Below are 16,210 nucleotides of genomic sequence, written 5' to 3'. Positions count from 1 at the left end.
GAAGGAATATGGTGGAACAGTTTTGGGAGTCAGAAATGAAGAAGAAAGAATTAAGTTGAGACGAAGTTGAGGAGGAGAAAAATAGATTTAGTCAAGCAAATAGAACTAAATTTGAGTCATTTCTAGAACCCAACTGAAGCTTAGTCGTAACAGAGGTGAAATCCAGGGGATTTTTATTTGGATTCAACTGATCAAACAAAATTCAATCACAGAGTCATTATATGAAATCAAACAAAGCCAATTGGCCTTTCAGTTTTCGACCAAAGCGTGAACTTTTCATTTTATTTTTTAAATTTCTTTTGGTGTTGGATTTCTTTATCTAAGGAAGTCCCTTTCCTACTGCAAGAAAGAAGTGGCCAAAAGTTAAAAATACCAAAGACTGGAAAAAGAAGTCAATTAAAAGAACAAAACGATGTCCTGCATCACAAAAAAAATTCTGTTCTTTTTCAGAAAGAACCAAAGTCGATCAATGAAGGACAAAAAGATATTCCGTTTTTTCATGTGTGGTATAACCGCATAAGTGTAACGTAATGCTCTTCTTTCTTTCTTCTTCTTCTTTTTTTTTTTTTTGGTACTGATGTTTTTTTTATTTTGGTACTGGATGCTTTTTCAAATGGGAATCTGGGCTTTAAACCGCTTTACTAACCCACAAATGACCTTTTTTTTTTTTGTAAACAGTATAATGTGATGCATGACTTATGTCTTTTGGATAAGAATGTACTAAGTGGGTTTTGTTTCGATTTTACGACCATTAGATGGTGACAATGTGGTTAGGATTTTAAATCCCGATCATGTGACGACAATCTAATGGACAATCATGCACATTAATTACATAGGACTGAACAGATGTCATTAATAGATGTGACTTCGTATTTTACACTTTTCCCCTTCAGTTTGGAATTATGAAATATGATATTAAAGGAATATTTCAGACTAAAGTTTTGTTTGTCACTATTAATCTTATTATTTTTATTCATGTCACCATTGTTTTTTTTAAATCCTTTAAAATTGGGATATAATAGCTCATAGGATTTTATTTTATTTAAAATTTTTTACATATGATCTCTTAAGTGAACCATAAATTAATGTTGGATCCCCTTAATACAATATATTACGTGTTGAACTGAAAAAAACAAAGGTACTGAAAGGCCTATATTAGCTAAACTTGTGGAGCTTGCAACTCTCAACAAAGAATTAGCACACCCCATAAATGAGCAAACGAGGGGCAACTTGCAAGGGAAAAAGCATCGCTTAAGACATTATCGAAGGACAACAAAGCTCCTTGAAGACCAGAGATGTCTTGTAGTTTGATTGGATCGAAGCAAGGGAGACGGGTTTACAAAGTTTTTTCTGAAGAAGTAGGAGAGAATAAGAACCGAAGGATAAGATCATGTCTGTTGACAAAATGTTGAAAATAATGTGCCCAATTTTCTTTCCCAATAACTTCTTGTCTGAGAGCATGGCCAAAGATTTTGTCACCCACACAAGGGAAGATCCGAACATAACACACCAAGCAGGAATTCGAATTTGTTGCAAAAACAACACTGTAGCTAAAATGGCAATTGGACCTCCAGATGAATATCCTGTAAATACCACTCTCTTATCTTTCCTCACAGCTTGGCGTACCTGAAATTTTGAAGAAACGAATGACCTCAAAATTAGATTTGCCTCCATTACTAGTTACACAGTAGGGTGTTACTTGATCTTGGTTGCTAATTCATTCATTCTTCAGTCTTGTTGGGTTAAATATTTTTATGATAGTGACTTTGCGGAAGTTTCTGTCCAACCTGCAACTCGCAAGTGGATCTTTTCTTTGCCGTGAGGTTCAAGTAAACCTGACTAGGAATGGAGTCTCTGTTTCAGTGCTGCGCTAAATTCTCATTGACTAACAAGACATGAGACTCTGCATGTGAATTGAAAGATTCCTTCATTTGAAGAAAACAGAAGACGACGATATATGAAAATGCTGAGTGAACTAGAGTGCTACGAGATCAAAATTTCAATTAATCTCAAGTGTAGACATCACAATACTGTACATTAAAAAAAAAAGCAACACCCCTCCATCAAAAAATGGTACGCATTTTCTCTGTGGAAATAAAGAAAAAGAATAAACGACAAAAACCTTAAAAAATAAAAAAAATAAAAGTTTATAAAATACTTTATTAATTATATAAAAACAAAGGAATATAAGTAATAATTATAGTTATAGGAGCTACATTATTATGGAAAAAACTAAATTAAAGAAAGACTAAGCCATTGACGGATTAAAATATATGTAATGAATATGCTTGGATGGATTAAATTTATACAAAAATATTAAAGAAAGACTGTGTAAGTTGACGGATTAATATATTAAGTTTCACTTGCTCCTCGTTACGTATTGTTGGTCCAAATAAAAAAGGATCCAATGCATAGGTCCAGCTGAACTATCGAACAACTTTCAAAATATTTTTTTATCATAACCGTTGTTTTAATTCTATTCAACCTTGTCATGCCCTCTTTTCTCGAAATTCTTGCAAGGCCTGACGTAGAGTTTGGGAGAACAGCGGCACAGGCAAGTTAGGTGAAGAAGATGATCCTTTGCATTAAGTTAGGTGGTCGAAATTTCAGATCCCACCGCCCAAAGTGCATGTTTGATGATCCTGTGCATTAAATGCCTAGGATCCAAGCTTTTTCGTAATTTTCCTACACCTATGTTACCCAAAAAAACAGGAGAATATTTTACTGTTTTTGACAGTAATTGCATAATCTTTGCAAAGTAGCAGCATGTCAGTAGAAGGTAATTATTACTTTCTACAGCAGTAACACCGTCATCAGACTTTAGTTCCTCATCTTGGATAGATAACATTACATCCAATGCATGGCCCGCCCTCTCTGTAACAATTAGCTAATCAAGAAGTTTTGGGTAACCAAAAAAAAAAAAAAAGCTAATCAAGAAGTTTTAGCACGACCATTAACCTGAATATTATTGAACACATCACTCAAAATAGGACTAAAAATAGTTTTCTTTTTCTATATCCCATTCAATTGATATTTGGCCATTTGCACCAATTGAGAACTTCATCATAAAGCACAAACCCTTAATTTAAAAAAATATAGACGCTAGAGCCGCCTACCGTACAAAAGTTTAAAAAAAAAAAAAATCGATTAAAAGAACAAAACTAGACCTATCAATGATGGGTTAGTCAAGTGATTAAAAACCTGTCCTCCCATGGAAAGGTTTTGAATTTTTGCACCAATTCGACGGCGTATATTAATAATTTAGTTCCCACCCCATAGTAACAAATTATCTTTTCTAAAAAAAAAAAAATGGTAATTTTCATCTGCACCTCCTAAGGTTTGGTTTATGTCATTTTTAGTCTAATTTAAGTTTTCTTTTGCATATGGCTCCCTGTGATTTCAAAAAATGATTAAAAAATGACAAGCTTAACAGAAACTGTTAATTTAATAATTTTTGTGACGAAAATACCCTCTCTCCTTTTTATTTATTTTTTTCTTTTTAATAAGTTTATTTAAGAATAAATGTAAAAATCTAAAAGAATCTCTTAACCACGAGTGAGAAGATGGAGAGCACAACTCAATGAGTTTTCTCCAGGCTGAGCAGCTGCCGAAGTTCTTGGCGGACGACGGAGAAGATGGAGAGCACGGTGAGGAAACACTAGAGGGTCTCACCTCGTGGTTAAGAGATTCTTTTAGATTTTTACATTTATTCTTAAATAAACTTATTAAAATTAAAAAAAATAAAAAGAGAGAATGTATTTTTGTCACAAAAATTTTTAAACTAACATTTTCTGTCTAGCTTGTCTTTATTTAATCATTTATTGAAACCACGGGGGAATATGCAAAAGAAAACTTAAACTGAACTAAAAGTGACTTAGACCAAACCTCAGGCGATCCAGATGAAAATTACCCAATAAACAAAAACTAGACTTGCACGACATAGAAAAATCTGTTATTCTTTTTCTAAAAGAATCAAAGTCAGTCAATGAAAGACAAAAGTAATGTGTTTTTATGGGATTTTATTTGAGTTGCTGCTAGCTGCTGCCGGTGGTTATCGTACCACCAAATCACAATATAATCTAAAGTTGAGAATCAATTGGTAGGGGTATATTTATAAATAAAACATTTTACTTTTATATTCAAGATTTAATTTTTTTTATAAATTTACAAAACAAATCCTTGATCTATCGACCCCCGAACTTAAGTCTTCCTTCTCTCATCTGTTGGGTTCCACAATCACGATAATTAACACACAACTAGAACGTGTTAATACAAAATTTAGTATTTTACACTTTTCCCCTTTGAATATCAAATATGATACTAAGGGAATATTTCGGACCAAGGTTTTTTTTATCATTATTAATCTTATTATTTTTATTCATGTCTCTATTGTTGACCAAGGTTTTTTTTTTTATTATTATTATTATTATCTTATTATTTTTAGGATAATTTTCATATGGACCCATTGGGGTTTGGTCTATGTCATTTTTAATCCAAAAAAATTTGTAACTTTGCATATGTCTCCCATGTGCTATAAAACAAATCAATTTAAAGACAAATTATCGTTTCTATGTCCAATTTGGCCTTATTTTCTCTCTTTTTTTGGCAAATTTCATTTGGACCCCCTAAGGTTTGGTTTATGTCATTTTTAGTTCAAAAAATGTGAGACTTTGCATTTGCCTTCTCTGTACTATAGAAAATGTCAATTTAAGGACAAATTATCACTTTTATGACCAATTTGTCCTTTTTTTTTTTTAATTTAAATATTTTACATATACATCCTACCTGCCATGAAACTCGTGACTCCCCTTTTAGTACAAAAAAAAAGGTTTAAGCTAAGGGTCCTTGAGTAATTTTAACATATAAAAGTATTTTGATCATATTTTAAAATTTATTTAAATTTTAAAATTGATCTATAATTTTTTGACTAAAAGAAAGTCATGAGTTTCATGGCAGGTAGGATGTATATGTACAAATTTTAAATTAAAAAACGAATAAAGGCAAATTGGTCATAAACGTGATAATTTGTCATTAAATTGACCTTTTTCTAGAGTAGTGGGAAAGCAAATGCAAAATCTCTCTTTTTTTTTTTGACTAAAAATGACATAAACCAAACCTCAAGGGGTCCAAATGAAAGTTGTCTAAAAAAATCAAAGGGCAAATTGGTCATTAGAAACGATAATTTGTCCCTAAATTTACTTTTTCTATAGTACAGGGGAGGCATATGCAAAGTCTCAATTTTTTTTGACTAAAAATGACATAGAGCAAACCTCAGGGGTCTATATGAAAATTACCTTTATTTTTATTTATGTCTACATTGGTTTTTTTAACCCTTCAAAATTGGGTTATATCTCAAAGGATTTTATTTTATTTAAAACTTTTTTATGTGTGGGTCTCTTTAGTGGATTATAAATTGATATTGGATTTCTTTAATACAATATATTATGTGTGGGGCCCAAGCAGATTAACACCGTTAAGTATATTCTAATTTCGAACATAAAATTATTAAAATGCCCTTCAGATAATTTAACACATTGTGTTAATATATGATTTTAAAAAGAGATAATTAGTCATTAAACGTTAGTTATATGATTAAAAAATATTTATAAGAAGATAATAATAATACAATATATTAAATAACTTAAAGGGTATTTTAGTCCCTTCACATTTGAAATTTGAATTTACTTAACGGTGACTAAATGATATTCGTCTAGTTAGAACCCAAGCGTAATATATCGTACTATTGACCTTTGTTCATTTTCCCTTTTTGAATCGTTAGGCACTCTTTCTGTCGGTGATCAACTGTTCACGGAAGTGACTCTCTGCAATTTTCTCAACCCTAATCGCCGCCTTCAACATTCGCATCGCCGAGGTGGAGAGGCTCACTTGGTAGTCTCTCTGCCTCTCGACTGTTTCCCTCTTCTTCTGCCTCTCTGTCTATTTCTCCCTCTCCCGGCGCCTCCTGACTCTGCCTCTTCTTTCCCTCTTTGTCTCTTTCTCCATCTCTCGGCCGCCTCCTTTCCCGGCTCCTCTTCCCTCATCCCGACTCGGCCTTCCATCTCCCATCTCTGCTTCACCCTACTATCTCTGCCTCTCCCATCTGCGCCTCACATTCTGTTTCTTCTCCCATCTCAGCCTCTCTTCTTCTGTTTCTTCTCCCATCTTCTCACTTCCCATCTCCGCCTCGCCTCTCCGCTTCCATCTCTCCCAGCTTTTCCTCTGTCTATTTCTTGTCGAGGAACACCAACTTTGGTGTTTTCTTTCCCGCCTCCGTTTCCCTCTTCCCCATCTCAGTTTCAATAACCAGATCTAGGGTTTCTCCTTCTATCTTTTTTTCTTTCTTTTTTTTCTTTCTTTCTTTTTTTTTTTTTTTTTTTTTTTTTACATAACAACTCCTTTGATTGCAGCGGTTCTTTGGTGCACACCGCAGAACAACTCCAAGTCTGGGTACAAGTTTTTCTGCGTCGAGCTTGACCGGTACGCCTATACGGCATCTCTGGATGGGAGGTCTGAACCTTATCCGCACTTTCGCTGCTACCATCGCTACAACTGTAGGAGTTTTTGGGTCCGCCCTTGAGTAGGGGTGTAAACGGATCGGATTCGGATCGGATAGTGGTAATACCATATCCGCATCCTATTATATTCGGACGGATTTCGGCGGATTCGAATGATAATCGGATAGTTATTTTCTTGAATAAATTATTCTAAATGGCAATGAATATAGATTGAATACAAATTTTCGTCTACCTAGTAACATCTTTACCACTTTATTTGTGAGGGTTAGGTTTCAAATCTAAGAATTTAACAACTTTAGTAGTTATTTTAGCAAAAATTCTAGAAAAATACTAACATATTTCAAGTAAAAAATATATAAAATAAGAAAAACAAATTCGAATAAGTAACTTAATCGGATAATTTTATCGGATGGATAATAACCGGATAGAAATGGGTATACCATATCCGCATCCTATTAGTAATCGGATGGATTCGGATACATCTAAACGGATGTGGATGCGAATTCGGGAGCGGATTTCGGTTATCCATTTACACCCCTACCCTTGAGGCGTGTAATATGTCCCCCTATGAGGGTGTTTTGTCCGCCCTTGAGGCGTGTAGTATGTCCCCCTTTGAGGGTGTTGGTGGTTTTTTGGTGTTCTTTTTCTAAGGGTTTTGTGGACGTGATCCACTTAGAACTTGACCCAACCCTTACCCTGATTGACCGTGTCTATTGCATGTACAACAGTTTGGTCTTTTGCGCTTAACATAACATTTATATTGATACCTATGTATACTCATGCAGGTGTGTTTGTACTTTTTTTAATTATCTAAATGAAGTGTTGTTTACCTAATATATATATATATATATATATATATATATACTAATGAGACCCAAAAATAAAATAAAAAACTCTTTTATTTATTCCAAATACACACGACAACACAAGTACACGTTGACACAGGAGCTACGGGAAGGTTGGCTTGGTGGTGGTAGGTCATCACATTGTCATACTAGTGGGAAATCATTGGATGGAATCACGGAGAACAACTATAAAAATACTACAACAACTGTGTTTTCACACTTTTAAAAAACGGACAGTGAATACCGAAATCTCATTCGAGATCGACCGTTAGCCATGGCCGCAGCACTGAACTCACTCTCCCTGAGAAGCAGTAAGTTTCGTTGTTCACCTCTTCGATTAGTGCAGCAATTTGAGCCGCATTGCTGCGAAGCTCAGGAAGAAGTTGCTGCCACCAATTGACAAAGGTGGTCTTCTCGAACACATCCCTTCCTAGCAGCTTGTCATCGTCCTTCAACCATCGTGATACATTTTCATCCAGAATCCGTATTTTCTCTGCTTGGTCGGGTCCAGGACTACGAAAAAGCCACTCCACTTCAGCCCAGAAACAAGATTCTGAGAAATAACCCACAGGCTTACGTTTAGCATACTCTAGCCATCTCTGTGTGTATCTGTAGCGCTTTGGCCTTGGTTCTTTACCCTTTTCCTGTAGCAAGTAATGTTTAGTATTATCGTCTCTGTTATGACGATAGTAGTTAGCGATGTCCAGAGGCTCCACAAGGCGCCGGAACATGGTACCCAACACTATCCATTCCTCGCGCCCCTCAAACCCATCTGGCAAAGCATACCTTTTTAGCATCTCGATGATCTCATCCCAAATACCTGCAAGCTCTAGCCTTAAAACGTTTGCTTTGAAGTCTGCTTCTACTGATTGTCGCTTGAAGGCATCATAGTAACTCCCCTCACGCAACTCACAACTGGTTTTGTATTCTTCAAGCTCCAGAAGTCCTTTTCTAATCTTCTCACGGTTGTCATCAATCCCCTTTTGGTTTCTTTCCTTTTGCTTTTCTGACTCTCTTGCTGCAATGAGACACAACATGGCTCTTTGACTCTGGCAAATACCGTAACCATGCAAGGTATTAGCACCCCCTAGCTACATGAATAAATAAATAAGAAATAGGGAAACCAACTAAGGAACATCAAAACTCACCAGTCCAAGCTCATTGATGAAGGTTTCGATTTTTTCATAAGAGAGAGGAAGTTGCAGCAGAAGATCCTGATTTTCATTCCCCAAATTGCTTTGGAAGTCGATCGTCCCATATTGGAGATGATCTTGTAAACTTCGAAGAACAATATCTGCGTCTGTTTTTCTATTATCCAGAAGACTATAAAACAATAATTGTAAAATAGCATCTGGATTCTTGACAGTGAAGATTCTTCCATTCTTGGTGCAAAAAGCAAAGGTACCGAAAGGCCTATATGGACTGAACTTGATGAAGCTTGCAACTGTCTGCAGCAGAGAATTAGTACACGCCATAAATGAGCAAGCGAGGTGACTTGCAAGTGAAGAAGCATCGTTTAAGACATTATCGAAGAACAACGATGCTCCCTGAAGACCAGAGATGTATTGTTGTTGTTTTTGTTTGCTTGGGTCTAAGCTTTGCAAAGATCCTTCACCTCCAATAGAAGAAGCAGGAGACAGTAAAACCCGAGGGATAAGATCATATCTATTGACAAAATGTAGAAAATAATGTGCCCAATTTTCTTTCTCAATAACTTCTCGTCTGAGGGCATGGCCAAAGATTTTATCACCCACAAGGGGAGACCCGAACGTAACACACCAAGCAGGAATTCGATTTTGTTGCAGAAACAACACTGTAGCTAATATGGCAATTGGACCTCCAGATGAATATCCTGTAAATACCACTCTCTTATTTTTCTTCACAGCTTTGGTTACCTGAAATTTTGAAGAAACGAGTCACCTCAAAATTAGATCATAACAAAACAATAAGCTTAATTGGAAGAGAAAACGAAAGGATCCTACCGCAGTTTTGAGATTTGAGTCTTTAAGTAGATCCTCGAAGCGACAAGCATCGATGTCGGCCGGGAATTTTTCCTTTAAGAGATTCCGAAATTGCTGGTAGAATTTGCCATTAACAGTTGCAACTTGATCATTGCCGATGCTTTTCAGTGAAGGGAAAAGCTTCAAGTCAACCTGTACATCTCCGAAAGGGCTTTCACCAACAGAATACCATTCTTTGAGAGTACCGGTGCCGGAAAAGGCGATGATAATACACTCCTCCGGTTTAGTATCGATGATGTAAGAATGATTGGGTTCAGATTGAGCTTTTGTGGCCTTTAAGCAAGCTCTCTTCACCAGATTTGCCTCCATTACTAGTTAGAGTTTCACTTGATCTCCGGTGCTTCATTTTTCTTCCGTCCTCTTGAGTTAAATATTTCTTGCGACAGTGGCTTCGTGGAAGTTCCTGCTCAACCAGCAACTCACAAGTGGCCCCAGAAGACTTTTTCTTGGCCGGCAAGCTCAAGCAAACCTGACCAGGAAAAACCTCATTGACTGACTTCAAGTGATCTCACATTGAGCCATTGAGGCTTGCATGAAAGATTCTTTCACTTTAACCAACCAAACAGAAGAAGAAAAAAACCCAGGTGTTCTTTTTTGAATTTTTAGACATCCAGTAAACATGCTGCACTGTCTATTATTTATTGGGAGTGCGGTAGAAAGCTGCAACGTCGAAATTTCCTCCCCACCATTGACAATTGTACGCATTTTCACATGGAGATTCAGTGCATAGTCATTTCAAGATGAGAAAGAAAAAGAAAAAAAAAAGTTTTATTAATTATGGAAAGACGAAATTAAAAGAAAGACTTCGCCATTGACGGATTAAAAATATCTGTACTGAATATAATATTCTTGGATGGATTAACTTTATCGAAAAATATTAAAGACTTTTATCAGTTGATGGATTAAAATATTGGTAATCTTTTATTAAGTTCCACCTGCTCCTCGTTACGTATTCGTAGGACCCAGCCTGGAATGTCGGAACTCACTTTCTTAGAACTTTCAAAAAAAAAAAATTTGTCATAAAAGTTGTTAAATTTGGTTGTCATCAGCTTCACATCCTCTGTAATTTCTTTCCTGCAAGTTCTTGTAATTTCCTTTTAAGATTGTACCACGTGCCATTAGGTAATCGAACGGTCATCAAATTCTAAACCCATCCATATATTTCTCTCTCCTCTCTCTTCCCCAAATTCAGAAAAAACCTAAATTTGAGTTTGAGATTGAGAGAGGGAGATATAGTAATACATTGCGATCACCTACTCTGCAGGGGTTCTCGGTGATTAACGAATTCTATTTGTTCTTTCTATGGAAGTAATTTAATCATGTAATTAACAAGCATTCCACTTCATCTTTGAGATACCTCTATGGATTTATGAAAAGGTTAGTATTTTATGTAAAGCTAATAAAATCAAGGAAGTCTTCTTATCTTAGTGGAGGAGATTCTTTCCACACCCAACCTTTCCATGCCCTCATTCTTCTATACGCCTGCAAGGCCTCTTGACATAGAGTATGTATTGTGTAGACCTGTAAATGGATAGTCGAAATCCGTCTCTGAATTCGCATTCTTATTCGTTTAAGGGTATCTGTATCCGAAATTTGTCTTACCGGAAAATATCTGTATCCGTCAACTAAGCAACTAGATTCGGATTTGGATAATTGCTTATCGGATTGGATAATATCCGAATAGAGTAAAGTATTTAACATTTTTCTTTAAAAATAGATGATAATCGGATTCGGATACCGGTAATCGGATTCGAATAGCGATATTCAGTAATTGGAAATTAGAAATTTATAATAAAAAAATGTAAAAAAGTGACAATTATCAATCGATAATCGGGTCGGATTATTATCGGATATCCGATAAAGTTTCGGATTCGAATTCGGATGTCTTCTATAAATTTTTGCCGTTCGGATCCCAAACAGTTTTTTTACCTTTTTATTATAAAACAACCCAACCCCACCTTTTTTAAATCCCCCCCCCCCCCCCCCCAGTTTATTGGGAGCCCCCCCCTTTTTTAAAAAACCCCAAAACCCCCTTTTTTTTTTCTTTTTTTATTTCCCCTTTTTTCCAAATTCAAAAAACCCCCCTTAATTATTTAAAAAAAATAATCAGGATCCTTTACTCTAAACAAAAAACAAATCAAGAAAAAAAGAAAAAAATCCGGTCCGTTTGAGAAGAGTCTAGTATTGTGTAATTAATGCACATCATTGAGCTTGCAAATTACTAAACTCATAATCCAAAAGCGTAAGTTGAGATTCGATCTACGTCGGGGCCATATGTTTTGTATATATTTTTTTATTACAATGAAAGAGTGGGGGGGGGTTGGGGGTTTTTTTTGGGGGGGGGGGGGTTTGTTTTTTTTTGCTTTTTTTATAATTCAAAAAGAAAAACAAATACAAAACAAGTGGTCCCTATCTAATCTCGATCACAGCTTTGAATCCCGATTGTCGGCGGCTCAACTATTGCATAGCTCTAAAGCACGGCCATGGATTTCAAGGATTTTTACTTGGGGGTGGGGCAGTAGGCAGGGGTGTAAAAAATGGAACCATTTCATTTCTTTAAATTTTCTTTTAATGTTGTATTTCTTTTCGTTTTTAATATAAATGACCTTTTAACAAGAAAAAACACGCAATGGTTTTCTCTGTTCATATTATAATTGGGATCATTTTCACACATTTTTTCAGTTCACTATACTCATCATCGTTGATACACAATTGGAAAACCATATAGATTTTATGTTTTTCAATGACGTCTGATTGTAATTGCTCTGATTTTCCCCCTATTGTGAATGCAAGAACATTGATAAGATATTAATAAGAAAACAGAACTCTATTTTTTCTTCTTCTTATTATTTTTTTTTTGTACAAAGACGCTTTATACCGCCGGCAATGATTGAACCCATAACCTCTCCACTGAGATTCTTAACATTCCACTAATCCTTCATTAGCCATAACATTATTTTTGTATCACTACAAAATAACAAGTTCACTGGGAATGGAATGACTAGCCAATGCCGGGTTGGTTGAGTGATAAAGATCCATGCTTCTCAATGGAGAGGTCTTGGGTTTGACCTTTGCAGACGGCATTTTATTTTGAGTATTAAAAAAGCACCAATACTAAAAAAAAAAAAAAAACACATCGGAATGTTCCGTGGAAAATATTGGGATAACCCTGGGAAATAGACATTGAGAATATAGGGGTTTTTTTTTTTTTCTCTTTGTGAATGTAGAAAGTCTCGAATGTATGCTTTGTTGAAATTTTGAAAATCTAAGAAAAGTGTTGCACAGTCTACCATTGGGAGTGAACTATAGTGGAGATCGAAATTTCATTTCACCGTTGATACTCCATAGAAAAAAAAAAAAAAAAAAAGAACGGACTTGCGGGAAATGAATTACGTAAACTAAGACATTGAGAATAGTGAGATGATATTTATTAATTTTATTCATTTGGTTTTTGGATTTTTTTTTTTTGAACCTTTTTTAACTTTTTGCAAAAAATATTTCATTTTTCTCCATAGACTGACTTCGTGTAAACTAAGACATTGAGACTCTGCATGTGAATCGAAAGATTCTTTCACTTCAGTCAAATAGAAGATGACGATAAATGAAAAGAAAGTCTCGAATGTATGCTTTGTTGAAATTTTGAAAATCTAAGAAAAGTGTTGCATAGTCTACCATTGGGGAGTGAACTATAGCGCTACAAGATCGAAATTTCAATTAATTTGAACCGTTGATACAATGCACAATACTATACATTAAAAAAGCTAAAAAAAAAAAAAAAAAAAACAAGTTCCGTGGGAAATGCAAGGAAATGAATTACAGAGGATGTGAATCCCCTACGGGATGAATGTTTCACAGCAGAGAGAATAGAAAGGCTGAGATGATATTTAATTTAATTTAAAAAAAAAATCATTTGGTTAATGAAATTTAAATTTTGAAACCTTAATTAACTTATTGCAAAAAATATTTCATTTTTCTCCATAGACTGACTTCGTGTAAACTAAGACATTGAGACTCTGCATGTGAATTGAAAGATTCTTTCACTTCATCAAACAAGAAGACGACGATAAATGAAAAAAAAGTCTCGAAAGTAAGCTTTGTTGAAATTTTGAAAATCTAAGAAAAGTGCTGCACGGTCTACCATTGGGAGTGAACTATAGCACTACAAGATCGAAATTTCAATTAATCTGAACCGTTGATACAACACACAATACTGTACATTAAAAAAGCTAACACTCTCGAAAGTGAGTTCCATGCTATTTGTATAGGCATATGCTATGCAGTAAAAAGAAATATGCTACATGTTTACATGGAGTTTGACTCTTCACAAGCAATTGATTGTTTGAATCCAAGTGCTCAAAATCAAGGAAGGATGACAAGGATTATTATGGCGATTCGAGAGTTGGTAGATTTGCATGAAATTATCATCATTAATCATACTAATAGAGAAGCAAATATGGTTGTTGATTGGATAGCGAAGAGAATAAAAACATTGGAGTCTCCTACGCATTTTTTTTCAAGGAACCCCCTTGGGGTATAGAGGAGTTCCTTTAGGTGGATTGTTTGACCAGCTCTCTTTAAATTGATTTGGATTTTTTAATCCCGTTTATGTATAAAAAAATAAAATAAATAAAAAATAAAAAAAAAGTGATTTTCATCTGAACCCCCTGAGATTTGATCTATGTCATTTTTAGTCCAAATAAATGGACACTTTGCATCTACCTCCCCTGAGGTATTCAATAAGATCAAATAAAGACAAATTATTATTTTTATGACTAAAATACCCTCAAATCTAATTTTTTATTTTTATATTTAAAGACTTAAGATTTTTTAATTTACAAAATCAACCCATTATTTACCTGTCTCCCAAATCCCTTATCATTTCGCCTGCTAAGATCCTTTGCCACCAAGATTTTAATTTCATGATCAGACAAACCACAACACAAAACCACATCCCTTGGAAGACCATCTATTGTTAATCTCTTAATGGACAGAGGTGAAATGTGAAGAACTAAGAGATCCCGAATTGCAGAGTCTTCCAGAATAACTTCCTTAAGAATTGGAGAGAGTATATTTTGCTTAAGTTTTTGAAGAAAGAGAAAGTCAAAGTTTTTAACTATCGTCACAACCTCACCGCTCCACAGACAAAACTACCCCGTTGTCCATTAAATGATATCATGGCTGGGTTTTTGTTTTGTCCAGTTGTTTGAACACATCATAAATTAATCAGAGTAAGTAATTCAAAATCGGAAGGAAAAAAATGTTTGGTTTTTTAGTTCTTCCCTTCTGATGTAAGAGAAAAATAAATAAACAGAAATAGTCATTTGGTCGTGATTAAAAATTCCTTGCTTTAACTTTCCAAAATATGAATCTTTCACAAAGTTTTGCTGATATAAAATCAAGTATCACTTGTGCAAACTTTTGAAATGGATCTGTACAACCCTAACCATAAAGTATTCAACGCTTCTTTCTTATTGAGTTTTTTCGATCTTGAACAGCTTTCTCTTTCGGTTCAACTAGGCAGACCAAATGAAGAGGGATTTCTTTCAGTTCAAGTGCCAGAGGATTTGGGCGAACCAAATGAAGAAGGATTTGGGAGTAGGGTAAATAAGGAGTTGATTTTGTAAATTAAAAAACTTTTATCTTTAAATGTAAAAATAAAAAATAGTTTTTATAAGTAAACCCACACTATTTTATTTTCACCGTTGGATTTAATTATGAAACTATGATGCAAATCTTACGGTATAATAGATGTGAGGGTATTTTGGTCATAAAAATCATAATTTGTCCTTAATTGATTTTATTGGATACTTCAAGGGAGGTAGATGCAAAATGTTCACTTATTTAGACTAAAAATAACATAGATCAACCTTCAGGGGGTTCAGATAAAAATTATCCAAAAAAAAACTAACACTAATAAAGTTAAACCCCTACTATTGAGCTTGAAAGTTCTACGCATTTTCACAGGAGGTAAAGGAAAAGGGATAAACGACAAAATCCTTGAAACATAAGAAAATAATAAAAAAAACATTATAAATGATTTTATTAATTATATAAAGACGAAGGAATATTAATAAAGTTTATAGTTGTAGAAAGCTACATAATCGTGGAAAAACTAAATGAAAGCAAGACTACGCAGTTGACCGATTAAAATATCTGTACTGAGTCTGAACATGTTTGGATAATTAAATTTATAGAAAAGCATTAAAGAAAGACTGTGAGTTGACTGATTAAAATATTGGTAATCATTTATTAAGTTCCAACCGCCCTTCATTTCGTATTAGTCGAAAGGAAAAAAGGATCTTAGTGCCTAGGGAAGCGAATCCTGATCATCATCCAGTCAAACGATTTTACCACCACAAATTCTGTGGATTCACAAGTAAAAAATAATAAAATAAAAAAAAAAGATTTTATCGTCTAACCTCTGGGTCCCCTGTATTTATGGTGGTAAAGTCGTTAGGCGGACGATGTAGCTGATCGGGACTCTAAGGAAGCGTGGGAAAATCTGAACTTTCTAAGAACTTTCCAAATATTTTTTTATCTAAAAAAGTTGCTCAATTGGTCGCGAATCAGCACCTCTAATTACGGATTCGATATTCAAGAGTAAATAATAGTCTCCACCTCATAATTTAAAACTATAAAACTAATTAGATCGTGAAGGTTTTGTTTGAGTGGATATTTTTTATCCAACCTTGTCGTGCCCTCTTTCCTCGAAATTCTTGCAAGGCCTGACGTAGAGTTTGGAACAACAGGGGCACAGAAAAATTAGGTGGAGAAGATGCGAATCCAATCTTAGATTCCAACAAATTGCTTATGTGCTATATAATTAATA

General features: G+C 34.7%; 1 protein-coding gene across 1 annotated transcript; it reads right to left on the bottom strand.

Annotated features, from left to right (window-relative positions):
* Positions 1-7,399: 7,399 nt before the first annotated feature.
* Positions 7,400-9,911, bottom strand: LOC149014913 (protein EDS1-like). The gene is made up of 3 exons (XM_089157251.1): positions 9,343-9,911; positions 8,509-9,255; positions 7,400-8,409 (listed from the first exon to the last, which is right to left on the bottom strand). The coding sequence occupies exons 1-3, from the start codon at positions 9,688-9,690 to the stop codon at positions 7,612-7,614; spliced, it is 1,893 nt and encodes a 630-aa protein (XP_089013377.1). The 5' UTR covers positions 9,691-9,911; the 3' UTR covers positions 7,400-7,611.
* Between the last annotated feature and the right edge of the window lie 6,299 nt (positions 9,912-16,210).

Source organism: Hakea prostrata, chromosome 5 (genome assembly GCF_041222555.1).
Source record: "Hakea prostrata isolate BN-2017 chromosome 5, UWA_Hpros_2, whole genome shotgun sequence".
Lineage (NCBI taxonomy): Eukaryota > Viridiplantae > Streptophyta > Magnoliopsida > Proteales > Proteaceae > Hakea > Hakea prostrata.
Note: the sequence above shows the minus strand (reverse complement) of the source record. Positions and strands in the feature narration are given on the sequence as shown.